The sequence below is a fragment of the Emys orbicularis genome, chromosome 8 (assembly GCF_028017835.1).
Source record: "Emys orbicularis isolate rEmyOrb1 chromosome 8, rEmyOrb1.hap1, whole genome shotgun sequence".
Taxonomy (NCBI): domain Eukaryota; kingdom Metazoa; phylum Chordata; order Testudines; family Emydidae; genus Emys; species Emys orbicularis.
The window spans coordinates 19896909-19913684 of NC_088690.1; the positions used below are offsets into that span (position 1 = coordinate 19896909).

Genomic DNA, 16776 nt, shown 5'->3' on the forward strand with positions numbered 1-16776 from the left:
AGCCCCAGAATTTGGCACAGTTGCCAGCCTGCCATAATATCCTCCAGGAACTGCAAAATGAATAAAAATAGTGGAAAAACAGACAAATCTTTGCTGACTTTTCAGAAAACAAAACTGTCACTTTTAAGTAAAGCAGGAAATTCTTTGAATTCACTGTCTGTTCATATGAGACACTGACAGCATATGTGCAGCCAAGTCACCTTAAAGGCTAACAAAGCCAAATAAACAGAAGCCCTGCAGATATAAGTTGTGATGCAATAAATTCAGTATATCTCTACTTCACCATTCTGAGAATGTCCTTGAGAATCCTAGATAGTGCGAGGCTGAACTAGGCTTTGATAAATGGCTTTTTAAAGTAAACACTGTAGAGTAAAACATGGATTTGTTTGAAGTTTGCTGGTTGATTGGCTTCACCAGTTTAATTCTAAACTGGTATACGTCCATTAGGTCAAATTACCTTGTTGGAGGTTGGTTTTCCCAGTGTCTTTCATGTCATTCTCAAGAGGGGTACAACTTGATCACCTTATTTTTAATGACTTAAAGGCTTGTCTACGTGGGGAAATTTACTGGCAGAACTATACCGGTATAAATATACTGCTGTAATTATACCAGTACCTGTCTCCACATGGACATAACACCATAAGCTAACCCAGCAAAAGGCACTCTTTTCTTGGAATAAGAATGTCCACATGGGAAGTTAAAGCAGTATAACTATAGAGGTATAATTATACCAGTGTAGTTCTGCTGATCAACTTCCCCATGTAGACAAGCCCTAAGCAAGATAGAAGTTATTGGTATTTGGAGAAAAAGAATCCCATGTTTTACACTGGGCACTGATGCTAGTGTTGAACATGTTGTTTTGAAATTCTTTGTTTGCATTACTGCATTTTCCACTTAAAACAGATATTTTCTGATTACTTTAATTAGGCCATGGTTTTAATTGTATGTATAAGCATTTCTGTGGTATTCAGCAATGTAGTGTCTGAGGGCATGAAAAACTGGAGAACGCTCCTGAGTTAGATTTTGCATCCTTTTCACATTCTCATCTTCATGTGGCAGAATGTAACTCTCAATGAAATCCCCCAGGTGGGGAAGGGTGGGGTGGTTGTTGTTTTTTTTTAACTAATCCTGACTTCTGCCCTGGAGGTGAGCATTTCAGTGGTGGGTAAAGTGATTTTTCTGTGTTGGGTTTGTAAAGTGCTCTGTACTGCAAGGTACTGATCACACTTGATGTCTGTTGGAGTTGACGGTGCTCCACACTTTGTGAGAGAGGGACCCTAGACACTGGTGATATTTTTGTTTAGCACCAGCTGTTTCCTGAGTTCTGTACAATGCACAGAAATACAGACGTTCCCTGCTCTGAAGTGTTTGCGCTCTAAAAGCAGGCACACAGAAGATGTAGCACATTGGAAAATGTGGGGCTATCTCCTGTAATAATTATAAACCCCTTATAAACACTGCAGAATTGGATTTTTTTTAGGATGGATTTCTATGAGGAGAGGGTGGTGGCTTGGGGGACTGGGATAAAGAGGATGTTCCACACATAGGGGGGGCAGCATGGAACATACTATGCAGATGGGAGTGAGAGAAACTTAAAACCATTGTCATTTAACAGTACCCAGTGATGACCATACTACTATGGGGTAAGGTGGAATTCTGAACATGCTGTATATATGTTCATTAAACAATGTCTTCCTTAATTTTGCTGTGTTTTTGAAGATCCATCCTCTTTTCCCTGATAGCTGTGTGTTGGCTTTTGTGTGTGTGATTAACAGACCACTATTCTTGTAGCATGTGATCAGTCAGCATATGTCTGACCTCCTTGATAATGCTGATGTGGGAAGCCACCCTACAAGAATGTGGGATGCAGAATGCCTTGTGTGACTTTTAAAGGGCCAGCAGTTGAGAAGATTACCATTGGTGGAGGGCAAGTTTGACAGTTTGGGTTTGTATAAGTCCCTTCCCTACTCATTTCAGCACATCCTTGTGTTCTCCTGATCTGTGCTATAATAAGTACTTCTCCAAACTCTGAACAGGCCTTTCTCCCACTCCATTCCAAATCCTTTGGTGATATTCCTTTAGTTACCTGGTCTGCTAGGCTCTGACTAACTGGGCATTCAGGTTCCACTTGCTTTGGGATGTCCTCAGGTCAGAGCTGTCCCCGAATGTGTTGTCTTTCTATTCCTGGGAAGTCCTGGAAGCTGTGAGATTTGAATACAGCAGCAGGGGCTCTTGGCTCTGCTCAAACACCAAAATGGAGGCCTGTTGGGGGTCATAAGAGGAAAAGATGGAGAGGTCCTTGCCTCAGCCATCTAAACCTTTTTAAAAAAAAAATAAAAGGCGGGGAGGGGAGAGACGTGGGGGACAGGGATTTGGCTTCTGATCCTTATTTGAGGCGGATGATTGGGTTGGTTCTTTTTGTTCCAAATTAGTTGGCTAATGTCTAATTTTTAACCCTTTCAGTAGCCCATCGAAGAAACACACATATATGCTCACCCATGTCTGTTATGCATATCTATTTTTTAGTTTCTGCTTATGCTTTACTTTAAGTAGAGTGATGTTGGATATGTTCCAGAGCTATAAAATGGTTTGATGGCAGAACATTTTTTTAAAGGCAAAGAATTCTGTAGCTCTGCAGCTATAATTGGATTTTGCAGTTGTGGGATTACATTCAGTTACATGTTGATTAGTGGAATTCTGCTGCATATACTTGGTGCAGAAAGTGGTGTAGAAGCGCAGTGGAATTCAAGGGATCCTGAATGTTTCAAGAACAAATATCATCCATTTTAAAATTCTTATATCTAGAACATTAACAATTGTTGCTTCTCTAACTACTTAAAACATTAATATGGATAAATACAAGTTATAATCCTGTCCCCTTAGAATTCCTGCAGTCCTGTTAGAATAATTCCCTTCTTGTAGGGCAATAAGTTTTGTATGGTCTGAAGTGGAAAATTTTCAAACACTGGTGCCTCAGGTTAGTCTCCTAAATCCAATTTTAGGCTCCTAAATAGAAGTGGCTTGATTTTCCAAAGTGCAGAAATTGGTGGCCAAGATTTTAAAAAAAGCAGAACCTAACTTTTGACCCAAGATTTTATGTAACATAGGGGCAAATTTTTGTTTCTATAAATTTCATTTTCAAACTTCCATGTTTTTAAATTAATCAAATGTTAGATTCTTATGGCAAATGATTCTGTTTTAAATGGAGAAATGAAAAACAAAGCAGCCCGTCCTAATATATAGTTAGAAAATTAGACAGTACAGTGCCAAACAGAATGTGCTTTCAAGTATTCTGTAAAACTCATTAACAACAGTCCTGAAAGACCCAATGTATGTATCATTAATCTTAGGATTTTTCTACTTAGAGGTGTCGGTAAATCTTAGTTTAGGGGTTGAAGGAGTTTTAAAGATATTTTTTGCACAATACACTATAAAATGTACTGAACTTATCCTGGTATGTTAAATTTTCTTAGTTACATCAAAATAGTATGTCAAGTATTCTGTTAAGTACCCCATCTCATTCCTTTTTATTAAGTTGCAGCTAGTCGATCTTCACAGCAAGGTGACAGTGATCAATGACAAAATGAAACATTTGAGCTTCACAGTTAGCTACTTAAAATTTGTCTTTTATGGTAACTATATTTTTTTAAATAATTTTCTTAAATGGATTCTTTGGGGCTCCCCAGAGACCTTATAACATTCTGCGCTTTCCCCATTCTGGTCCTCACTCTTGCTTAATGATTGCCATCTTACAATAATAGGCAATGAAATTAAAATTAAAAGATTTGTGCAAGGTTTGTCCCCATCAAAACCACTTCTGCCAAGGACTTTTTTTGTTTTTTGTTTTTTAAACCAGGTATTCATTCAGAGTCAGTTATCTTAAATGTCATCTTTGTTGACCTCAGCCTCTATATCAGCGGCATAACCAGGATTTGATAGAGCCTCACTGTAATTTTGTAACAAAGATCAAAAAGGAACAAATCCGAAGTAAAACTTGAATATATCATGTATTCAGCATCAAGAATTAAGCCCAATCTTACAAACCATTATGGTCACCATAGTGCCTACTGCAGTTATTTCAATCCCCTCCATACTACTGTGCTTACACTGAGAAAAACTGAGAGACATTCAATCTCTCCAGCTATAAAATAGGATAAATTCTTCCCAGTCAGTTATGTCCTGGCCACCATACTAGCAAATAATACTGGCTGAAAACATTTTTTTAAAGCTGTTTTGTAGCATGGACCTTCCCCCTCCCACCCACCCACCCTCTCAGTGGTTTGGACAGTGCTATTGTTTTAAATGTTCAGTGAATTCTAAGAAAATGTCTCTCTCTCCTGTCTTGCATTTACAGTCTTTCATGTAAATCCATGAAGATGTCTGAAATAACAAATGTCTTACACCAATGAATATGCTTGAGAAAAGCAGGCCCCCACTGCACGTACATATGAAAATTGTCTCCTTACTACAGGAAATATATTAGTAAATGTCAATTACTAAAAGTTTTTTCCCCTCATCCAAAAAACATGTGAATGTATCAACATTTTGAATTTAAAACATTCAGAGGTAGAGAAGAGAGACTTGCATACATATAACCAGAAGAGAAATCAGGGACTAAGGGAAGGGATTGTGAAAGTTAAACTGAAAAATATTGTTACGATATCAGTAGTTGCCTCTCATAGTAACTCACTGCAATAAACAGAAGTACAAAGTAACCACTTGCTCCCAAACTGTCAGCATGTAATTTATAGACATGATACTGGTGTTCAAGAGAGAAGATTTAAAACTTCTGATACTTCAAATATAAAAATAAAATTTTTCACCATGGAGCAAATTTTAGCCTCTGATTTTGTGTTCAGAAAATCACACCAACAAAGTCTGCATTACCATGTGCACGTGCAAATTTAGAGCTTGGTATGAAGTCAGCTCAAACCAGAACTTTCATACTGTAATTCCACAGCAGATCATTGAGTTTTGGGTTTTACTATGGCCTTCTTGGTTATCAGCTGTAACTTACTCTTCCACACTGCCACGTTTATAGATTGACTTGCAATGCGGTAGCTATGAATGTGAGTTGGAAGCTGGATTAGTGTTTGCTTGATAGCACGCAGTACGCTGTGAGGAGTTTGGTGTTGAGAGAGCAGCTTGAGTTTAATCTTGTATTTATAGTCTGTGTTTATTTCAGGTTCTTCATCTCCAGCTCGTCCAGCGACTCCACTGGCTGCCTGCAGCAGCACCACGCCACCGCCTCCTCCACCTCGGCCCCCATCTCGGCCAAAACTGCCTCCAGGGAAGCCTGGAGTTGGCGATGTGGTATGTTCACCCTTTTCATAACCACTAATGAGAGAGGGAATTCAAAATGAATCAGGAATTTCGTGTTTGTTTCCAGTCTGATAAAACAAGTTAATAGAACTGAGCAAGTAATTCATAGCAAATAAATGAGTCTGCAAATGGTCCCTGACCAGTTCAGTTTTCTATAATTTATTCATCATTGGAAATTACACATGGGAGAATTTCTGTGAATGATTCTCGATTTGCTGATGGCTTGCTAACAGTTCACTGTGAGTATTCAGTATGTGCAGTATGAGCTGCTTGGTAGTTTTGATTGGACAGAGTAGACTGTCTGTTCCCTGATTTGGATACACCCTAACTCTTAGAATCAGGATTTTTGGTGCAAATACTCATGTTTATGAATTCAAGATTCACTTTCCTAACATGTTTTCTGACATTGCCTTAAAATGTGCTATTTGTTGAAACATTCCTGCCACTAAATTTGTTCACTAGAATGTTTGCAGAAAGCCAACACAAAAGGGACACCAGTGCAGCCAAAGTGAATTATTTTTGAGTTAATAATTTTTTTTCAGCTAGTTATTCAGTCCTACAGGTTAAAAACCAAGAGTATCCTGCAGTAAAGTGTAGATTGTCTTTAAATGATGGAAGATGGCACTCTCACGCACATGTTTTACACATCCTAAAACTTTCATTCAATTGAAAATCCTCAGAAATGATCATGTGATTATAATAGGTTGCTGCTCTTGTGCCAACAGAATTAGCAAGTATTCTAGTTTGCATGGGACTTAGTATCATTCTTACAGTATTTTGCTTAAGTGTCTTGTCATAGGAACACTGGGAAATCCTGATTGGCTGGTGAGGAGGGGAAAGATGTGTTCTAGTCTTGGTGGTATATCACACTACAATAATTATCCTGTGTCCCCATTTTTAAATGCTGTATAAATAAGAACAAAATGTATCATTAAAATGGTATGATTTGTAATGCTGTAAAATATTGCTACAGACCTTCTCTATATTAATGCATTGTGGAATTAAGGCCCATTCCTGAAAGCACATTGCATGTAGAACTCTCAGTACTGTTTAGAACTCTACTAGCCAGCGAGAGTTTGGCCTACAGAAGGATTCCAGAATCATGCCCTGAAAAAATAATTTTCTTTCTTTCTTTGGATGTATACGTATATCTTTTCATCACAGTGGGTTGGCTCCACTAGGACCTAATGCACACTTACTGCTTCAAGTGATTTATCATAAGGTTTAATGTGTGTGAATCCAGCCACAAGTGGCAACTCATTAAATATTTACTTTGTGTGGTATTTACCCATAACATACCATCCGTCCTGCATTTTCTAGTCTTAAATTGCCATCTCGTAGTTACATGGTGTTGCGGGGTCTAAAGCAAACACTGGGCCTTCCATGTCTAGAATTCTCCCGTCTCTCTCCTGCTTGTTTTAAAATTTTATAGCACTGCCAATTTTTTGAAAATTGTAAAAATACTTTGTGACCCAAGAGGAGAAAACAAACTTAGACTTGCAAGACAGAATTTTTCATCGATTTTCCTCGGCCCTATCTTCTTTAAAGCCTCATTTGTATTAAAGGTGTGAGACCCATTAAGATCCACATTATTTACTGTGGGTAAAGAAGGTATTAAGATTACTGGTATATAAAAGTCTTATGTCTGTGTTCAAAGGCATCTGTTTATATTTGGTGTAAATGTTACAGTATGTATATTTTTAATCTTGCGTTATTTTGTGTTTTTCTACAGTCCAGGCCTTTTAGCCCTCCTATTCACTCATCCAGTCCTCCTCCGGTAGCACCTTTAGCCCGTGCTGAAAGTACTTCTTCCATATCATCCACCAATTCCTTGAGTGCAGCCACTACTCCCACAGTTGGTAAAAACCACAGGTTTCTTTTGTAATCTTTTATAGAGTTGAATGGCTTTTTAAAAAAATTGAGTTTCTGAAACCCTCTACTTTGTTATATCATTTTCTAAATTTTTGCTTTCATGTTCGTATTCTTTTAAATCAGTTTTAAGTGAAAGAAATATGAACTATAAACTATTACCCAGCCTATACAGGAGTTTTCTTATTCTGTTGGATATAAAAGTGTGTTAAGAGTATGGGTATTTGGTAAAAGTAAAAGATATCACCAATGAGGTATGGTGTTAGTTTTAATTGATATCTGTAAACTTAGTCAAAAGAAGAATGGGAACATTTTTCTTTTCTTTTTTGGAAGGAGGCGGGTTGGGGGAGCCAAGATTTGAAATTGGATGATGGCATCCTGGAAACCATTACTCCTAAACCATGTCGAGTTTTCAATCTGATATTTGCCTTTAAAGTGGTAGATAGCAAAACTTTGGGGTCTTGCAAAAGCTTTAGAACTTTTCAAAACAACTAGGGTTTCTGATACATCTTAGAACTTGGAAAAAATGGTGCAGTTTCCTTCTAGAGGAAACTAAAACACTCTTTAAAAACTTGATTCACTTGCTAAGTAGATTAGGTAACACTTTCTGTCGTGTGAAAAAATAAATACAAAAAATATTGTAAGGCTGACCGCTCCTAGGTTTGGATGCTTTTGAGTCATGGCTTTCTCCCTCTGGGGCTCCTCCCTCCTCTTTCTTGGTACAAGAAACTCTTTTATTCTCTCTGTCTCTGCGTCTTTCTCATTTACGAGGTTTTTGCTCCATCTCCTCATATGGACTCTTATCTGTTGCAGACCCAGGTCAATTTTTTCTCCTCTCTCTCTTTCTCTTTCTCTCATATTCCCTCTGTCTTCATCAGGACACCCCTCTCTCGCTTCTGTAGATCTTCAATCCCGTCTCTGTTCCAGGTGTTCTCCTCATTTTCCATTGTTTTTGCCCCTTATCTCTGTCCCACTGTCATCGCCACCATCTGACTGAACTATGTCTTGCCAGTTCTCCTATTGCTTGCTGCTTACATTCTCCATTTTCTTTCAGGACCATTTTCAGTTCAGTTACTATATGGGATTTGCTTCATGGGGAAACGGGACTTGCACTGCCACTGAAATTGTTTTTCCTGGTTAGTCTGAAATAAACAGTGTAGCTCTTTCCCCGTGGAAGCCAATTTGCTATTGTTGAATGTTCAAACCCAGGACATCTGAAAATCAAAATGAATTAACGCAAGTGTGTGTGTTGTCCCCACTTTGATATTGAATGGCGTTACTTTTGGAGAGCCTTGAAGTATAGTATTAACAACAGGCTTTATTCCTAGGCTTTATTCCCAATACAAAGAGAGGATTTTAGGAATTGTTTTTGTTTGTTTGAAAATGGAGGTGGTTTGAGCTGAACCCTAGATTCAACCTTTCTTCTCAAACGTGGAGAAAGTCTGGATCTGAATGTTTGCAGTTTGCATCTGTCTCTGGTTAAAACCCAAGGGCATTTTCATTTCTTTATTTATTGTTTGCTGTAGCTTTGATTTATTATGTCTCCATTCTACCATTTTTTTCACTTTCCATTAGCCTTCTTTACGTTTGTATCCTCTGTTCCCACTTCCTGGTGGTCACCATTACAGCAGTAGCATGTCCCTGAAATAAATGTATTTCAACCAGTCAGCATATAATTTATTAAATCCAAATTAGGATGTATTTTCCTCTAATGCACAGAGCAAGGATCCATGTTCTGTATGTACTAAATGTCATGAGGACTAAATGGCAAAAAATGTGTGATTTGTAATTCTCATATAGCATCTCTGAAATTGGTATTCATTAACATAGGTTTTCATTTAATATTTGGATCCTTATCAGTGAGCACACTTTGAAAATAGAATAGCAGATAGCATAAAGAAAGCAAGGGTAAATAAAGAGCAAGCTGATTTGTGTTTCAGATATGCTATGAAAAGTTTGAATGAAATTTAGATGAGTCTCCGGGCAGGTCAAACTGTTGAGATAAATATGCCATGTTTTGCCAACACTTCAGCATCCATGTTCTCACTAGATTGAACAATCTTTTCCAATGTAAGAAAAATAAAAATGCTTACCCTCAGTAATCATGTTGAATTCCGTTCTACCTATTTAATTTCCTGGACATATATACTTTGTCAGTGGAAGGAAAATCTCTCTGCTTCTCTCATATATGATTTTCATTCCATTCCTTCAGTCGGTATTGAATGTACCAGGAGGAGAACACAGGACAATGTTGCAAAAATACTTCCTTTAAGGTTCTAGCACAAAAAAGCAGCTACTGGTATTTAATTACCCTTTTCATTGTTGGATTGTACTTTTCGGGGATGAAAGCAATACTAGTTGAGGTGAAGGTTACAGCTTTGAGCATCAGAATCAAGGTTATTGGGGTATAACTTTGGTATGAGTTAATTACTCTGAGTGATAGGTGAACTGCAAAAGGTTCAGAGGTTTGATCAGAGCAGCATCCAAAAATGAGATGCTTATTATAACCATCACTGAACTATCTAAACTTCTTTTGTTTAAAAATCAGGTTGTTAATCTCACAAGAAGTAAGTAGCTTTTGTCTGAATAAGGGGTTTAGAATCTGATCTTCCTAATTATACTGAGATAGTTCCCACATCAAGATAATAAATTAATTTTTTCTTGTGCACTAGGAGCACACAGTACAATTACCGTAAAAATAAGAGAGCCTGCACAACTGCATATCACAAGATCTATGGAATGTTCTGTTGGGTGCCATCTTGGATTTGTTCCTTCAGGAAATTAATCCCCGTGCCTGCTGCTTAAGCTTTTGAAGTGTTGGGTTTTTTCAGTTTTAGTAGATGTAGGCAATGCTTCCAATAAACAATATTTAAATTGCTTTGAAGATGCACCCTTCTAAAAGCTGCCTAAGTGACCCTAGGCACTGACACTTCACCTGGAGCAAATTGAAAATTGTGGCTCCTAGATTGCCCCACAAAATTCCACTCAGTCCTGTAGGATTTCAACACTTTTGAAGAGGTAACAGTGCAGGGAAGCTGCTTCCTTTTTGGTAAAGCAAGTGCAGAAGGAACAGTTCTGTCAGGACTCTTCCCTCCCCTGTCCCTCCCATTTTTTCTAATGGCCCCTGTGTATGTTGGATCTCTAATTTGAAAGAAGTAATATTTTTGCATGAGGGAGTATACGTACTAGAAAGGGCAAGTCTAATTCCTTCATCAGGGGCTCACTCAGCCAGTCACAGTATATCTCTACATACCATGGCATCATTACAGGGTTCCTATTTTAACACAGATGAGTTGTTACTGAATAAATTCTTCAATGCACTAGCCACAGACAGGCTTTTCTTTAGCATCAGGAATGAATGTCTTCTCCCTTCATCTTTTTAGTAAACAAGTGTATTTATTGTAGTCGTTGACAGGACAGCCATGCACTCCATTTCACGTTCTAGTTCCTCTGTGTCCATATGAACCCTCTTCCTGAGTAGTGCTGGAGTGTGGGAGCATATTCCTCAAATATATTTTTGTTTTGCCGAAGTCCTTCTTCATTTGTCCCGTGTCACAAGCCACGTGGGAGTGCTTATTGCTTTCTCCCAGAAGCAGAGTGGTTCTGAGGGGTGATTTGAGATTCTGTTAATTTAAAATCAAAATGTATCCTTGTCATGTTACCTGGAAGTGTGCACAGATGTTAGCAGAGAAGGCAGAGGTAGGAGGTTTCTTGAGAGGTATCAGCAGTTCAGAAGCATGGCTAAACCTTTCATGGATTAGTGTGTTGTCATTTTATATAAAGGTGATTCAAGTGCCACTCAGAAAACAACTGCAACCCACCCCAGGATTCCCCAGTGTAATAGAAAGGTTAATGTGTGACACTCTCTATGGCAGCTGAATATGCCATTGACTGCTTCCATTTTGACCGAATGTTGGGTTTTTTTGCTACAAATTAATAGGGACAGAGGCAGCGGGTAGCAACTATGCTAAAGCAAATAAAGTTGTATGTTTTTGCTGCCAAAAGAGTGTTGAATAAGAACATAAGAATGGCCATACTGGGTCATATGAATGGTCCATCTAGGCCAGGATCCTGTCTTCCGATAGTGCACACTGTCGGATGCTTAAGAGGGTATGAGCAGAGCAATTATCAAGTGATCGTCCAGTCCCAGCTTGTGGCAGTCAGAGGTTTAGGAATGTCCAGAGCATAAGCTTGCATCCCTAACCATCTTAGCTAATAGCCCTTGATGGACCTATCCTCCATGAACTTATCTAATTATTGTTGTTTTTTAGCCCAGTTTTACTTTTGGCCTTCACAACTTCCCCTGGCAATGAGTTCCACAGATTGACTGTGTATTGTGTGAAGTAGTACTTCCTTATAAGCTGCAGCAGAGAGGCAAGCAAACAGTGGTTGGCTTAAGGCAGCTATGTGTCATCAAGAGAAAAGAGCAGTAGTTGTGGAACATTCATAGCTCAGAGCCTACATTAGCAGTGACTCATAGTCAAAGCTACATCTGGCCACTCCTGAACTAGCCTCTTAGAAGGGGATCTCTGTACTTACATTTGACAACCCCACAGGTTTACCTTGTGGCACAGTAAGTGGTCTTGTCTTTTTTTTTTTTTGAAAATTTTTAAGGGTATTGGACTTGCATTGTGTTGAGGCACAGATGTACTGGCTTCTCTTTAGACTCATATAGCCATAAAAAAGATATTCCCTGTCCATTTGTCCGTCCACTTGAAATACGTATCTGTGCAAGTCCAAATATAGTAATGAACAGAGCTTTTAACTATCTCCACTATGCTGTTAGAGATTTGTTTCAGAGTTGCAAAGATTATACCATTTGATAGACCTTATCCAAAAGAATATTGAACAGAATGATTTTATTTATTTGTCTCTTCTTGTGATTTGGTTTTCTTTCTTTGTTGTTGCTTGAGTAGTTTGAATAACACATTGTAGAAAGAAAAAGACTCCATCATTTTTATTTCAGTGACCTTTACATTATTTTTCTCATTTAAGTTCTTGTGTTTTGTTGATATAGTGCACTGCTTGATTTCATTTGGGATTTGTGTTTTCATTCTTTTGTCTTTTACGTTTCTTTTGCTCATGGTATCAGAAGATGATGCTTTTATTGACAAACTGCCCACGTTTGAAAGGCGCTGTGAAACGCCTGCAGGTACTGTATTAACAGAGTGGTTTCAAGAAATCTGGATTAAAACTCCAAGCCATTGTCTCATAAGAATGCCTATAAAACTTACGGACATGCTTTCTCCTCAACCACCATGAATGTCCAGTGCATATGACATACATATGTTTAAAAATGGAACTCGGGCCACAAAAAATAGCAGCACATTGCATGACAGTTTCTCAGAGACCAAAAAGATTGAGAGAGGTGATATGCTACTATTTTGTGAATTTAAATTGAAGGAATTAATTTAACTGCTCAAAAAAACATTTTTTAATTATTTCAACAGTACATAATATCTATAATGTTTGTTCTCGGGTACTTTCAAGGTGGTGTGAGTCCAGGTAAACTGGTAATTCTGGTGGGAAGGGGAAAAAATTCAATTAGAACTTTCTACTCCAGGTGCTCGACCTGGAATTTTATGGCCTAAAATACAATTTAAAAAAATACATACATTTTACGAAAACATATTTTTAACACCAACAGACAATGCAAAGTACAGCATCCTGCCCAATACAGTTTGCTAATCCTATTTAAGCACCATAGAGACACCACTGGAGATGAAGAGGATAATGCAAGTGACGAAGTTTGTCAAAACAAGTGCAGTTAAATATACTAACCCAGCCTGCATGAACAGGAAGCCTCTTCTACTCCACGCATAGGCAACTACTATCAAGCTGGCAAAAACACCCCTCCATCTAGTCTTCCATAGCTTGCTTTTTGCTTTCTGTTTTCTAAACCAAAAAACAGAGTTTTAAACACCATCCCCCTTTTCCTTGCACGTTAACGGCTTGCAGTGCCTCTTCCCTCCCCCATAGTGAGATAAGTTACCTGCTCTGTGACTCACACTGTGTCCTTCTCTCTCCCTCTCCTTAACCTTTCCCATCCCGCTTCAACTCCTGGCCATACAGAGAATGAACAGCCTTCCCTCGTTTGGTTTGACAGAGGAAAGTTTTATTTGACTTTTGAAGGTAAGTAGTACATAGCATACCAGCTTGTAACTTACTCCCCTTTGCTCTTACTATTTAAGTCCTACGGTTTCCTTCAAAAGTTCCCTTCTAACTTTTTGTATGAAAATGCTATGGCTACTTAGATGACATCATATCACAAGTTCAACAAGGATCATTTAAATTTGATTTGTACATTTGTCTCCCTTCAATTACTTTTTTTAAAGGACAAAAAGAGACTATTCTTGTGTAAATCATGAATATATTCTACAGAACAAAATCACTTCTATTGCCAAGGAACTTGACTCTGTCAACAAGGGCTTCTTTTTACACTCTTCTGCAAACCACTTGGTACACTAAATGTATCGCTACACAATGTGATGACTGAAACCTAAATTACTATTTTATTTTCTATTGGCCTTTACCCTCTTCTGGGTGATTTAACTAGTATTAGCACACTGCCCATTTTAAACTTCCTAGAAAACCTGTGACACACTTAAGGTATATTGGAGAGTAATGTGAAAATAACATCTATATGATTATCTTGAGGGTACTACTCGTCATTTTGTAAAAGTAGGAAATCAGGAAATGTGCCCTACAGCTGCTGTACAAAATTTATCAGCATCTGCATAATCCCAGCATTGTATCTAATTAATTTTCAGTCAGTCTATAAAATTGAGTTATCCTTCTGAATTAGAGAGCTGTCCAATTAGTCTGTTCACTTTGAATTACAAGTAACCTTTACCAACTCTTGTATTATAGTTGAGTCTGTAAAATCTGTCCCTTATAAATTTTGGTTTTCAGAGATTTATTTAAGTCAATTTTAAAAACTCACTTGAGGCTAAAAATGCAATCATCTATCCTGGGAACAAATTAAAACACAATCTGTTTGGCCTTTAAGTTTTAAGTGTGTGCAAAAGAAAAAAAGTCCACTTGACTGGTCTGGGTGGTTTACGTGAGTTTATTGCTAATAAGAATTACCAGGTTGACAGCACTGGAGACTGAAGTCGTCTGTGTATAAAGAGAATAGGCACCATGGACAAAAGGAGTGCAAGCTGCCCCTCCCCACTAAGGACCTCAAGCTTGATCTGGGGGGGACTAACTTTAAAAAGTGAAAGAGTAATTGAGTCTCTATGCCCATTCAGCATTTAGTCTGCCATTAGAGATGACTATATGTGGTGACAAATGTGATGGTGGCTTAGTGAATTGGGCACCTGTCTAATAGAGATTGGACTGAGACCATCAATTTTCCCATAGGCAGCAGATTAGCCATCAAATGGTGGTAACTGTAGGACACTAGCAACTTAACCAGCTGGTGTATCTATGGCTAATTTGAATAGAACAGGAGTGAGTAATCCTCTGAGCCATCCAGTTCCTCTGCTTTTTGATATTTAAAAAGTTTTGGCTGAGTTATTAACATTGGAAAATCAGCTACTGCTTACACGTCATGCCTGTTTTACAATAAGCCTTATTGTAAAACCTGTACTACAAGTCTTATGGTCTATTTGCCTACTTGGATGAGGGCCGTCTTAGTGCTTTTAAATGATGCTGCAGAGATGTGAAGCTTATGTTGTGGTTGAAGGGTTGGATCACAGAAACCCCCTTGGGAGCTGCCACCTAATGTGCCAAGACTACCCCTGCTTCTGTTTTCCCTGCCAGCTCAGGACTCCAGCACCCTGTCTTGCTGAATTAGACACTCCAGTCTGCTCCAACACAGACCCAGGGTCTGAATCACTTGCCCCAAAGCTGCAAGTTTACCTGAAAACAGCTTACAGTAGTGTGCTTGTCTTTAGCACTCAGATGCTCAACTCCCAATGGGGTCTAAACCCACATAAATCCGTTTTACCCTGCATAAAGCTTATGCAGGGCAAACTCATAGATTGTTCGCCCTCTATAACACTGATAGAGAGATATGCACAGTTGTTTGCTCCCCCAGGTATTAATACATACTCTGAGTAAATTACTAAATAAAAAGTGATTTTATTAAATACAGACAGTAGGATTTAAGTGGTTCCAAGTAGTAACAGACAGAACAAAGTAAGTCACCAAGCAAAATAAAATAAAATGTGCAAATCTATGCCTAATCAAACTGAATACAGATAATCTCACCTTCAGAGATGCTTCAGTAAGTTTTTCTCAGACTGGACACCTTCCAGGTCTGGGCACAATTCTTTCCCCTGGTACAGCTCTTGTTCCAGCTCAGGTGATAGCTAGGGGATTCTTCATGATGGCTCCTCTCCCTTCTTTGTTCTCTTCCACCCCTTTATATATCTTTTGCATAAGGCGGGAACCCTTTGTCCCTCTGGGTTTCCACCCCCCCTCACTGGAAAAGCACCAGGTTAAAGATGAATTCCAGTTCAGGTGACATGATCACATGTCACTGCAAGACTTCATTACTCACTTGCCAGCACACACATATACAGGAAGACTCACAGGTAAACACAGTCATCTGCAGACAATGGTCCTTGTTAATGGGAGTCATCAAGATTCCAAACCATCATTAATGGCCCACACTTTACATAATTACAATAGGCCCTCAGAGTTATGTTTTATATTTCTAGTTTTAGATACAAGAGTGGTACATTTCTACAAATAGGATGATCACACTCAGTAGATTATGAGCTTTGTAATGATACCTTACAAGAGACCTTTTGCACAAAGCATACCCCAGTTGCATTATATTCACTTATTGTCAAATTTTTCTAAAACTATCCCAGTTACATTATATTGACTTATTATCAAGTTTTTATAAAACCATATAGACTGCACAACGTCACAGTGGTGTTTATGGAAGTATATAGATTATATTTTAACATTAGTTCTTGAGCTAGAATGTAGGTCAGGGAGATGGGCACGGAGGGATAAAATCCGATTCCTAACTTCTCAACATTTCCAGGGTTTTAAACTACAATTTATATAGTACTTATACACAGTGTTTGGGAGGAGTTATAGTCCTCTCTCAGCATTTTAGAGGTGGACATATTCTAGCCCGGACTGAGTCCAGTTCAGGAGCTCTAAGGTAGGCAAAGGGTGGTAGGCAAACAATGGATAGTGCTTCTATAACCTCAGTAAGTCAATTTGATTTTAACTAAAACTAGGAGTATCATTCTTACAATCTTTTCATCTGAACATCAATTGGAAGCTGCCAAGGTTAAACTCCCTTCAGGTTTACAAAATCCGTGATGGAATTATTTCTTTCCTTCTGGTCATTGACTTTAACCCAATGGTTGTCGTATCAGTGGGTCTGTGAGATCTGGCATCTTATTTTACAGTTGTTTCCAAGTGTTTGGATTAGAAGACATCCAGAGTGAAGATGTGCCAAGTCTTGTTTCTTAAATTAGAATCCTCAAAAAAAGGATAATGAGGAGGCAAATCATAGGAGTCTCATCACCGTCTTGCTATCTGAAGTCTTCTATGATTGTGCTTATGTTTACTGAAGCTCTCTTTCCCGCTAGCTGCTTCCCTGGATGCACTAAT

General features: G+C 38.4%; 1 protein-coding gene across 1 annotated transcript in view; it reads left to right on the plus strand.

Moving 5' to 3' along the window:
- SGIP1 (SH3GL interacting endocytic adaptor 1) overlaps nucleotides 1-16776 on the plus strand; it is a 178772-nt gene that overhangs the window by 129295 nt on the left and 32701 nt on the right. The window contains exons 18-21 of the mRNA XM_065409303.1: nucleotides 5186-5313; nucleotides 7055-7181; nucleotides 12284-12343; nucleotides 13264-13323. Of these exons, the coding sequence (XP_065265375.1) occupies nucleotides 5186-5313; nucleotides 7055-7181; nucleotides 12284-12343; nucleotides 13264-13323 (375 nt within the window). The remainder of the gene's footprint in view (nucleotides 1-5185; nucleotides 5314-7054; nucleotides 7182-12283; nucleotides 12344-13263; nucleotides 13324-16776) is intronic.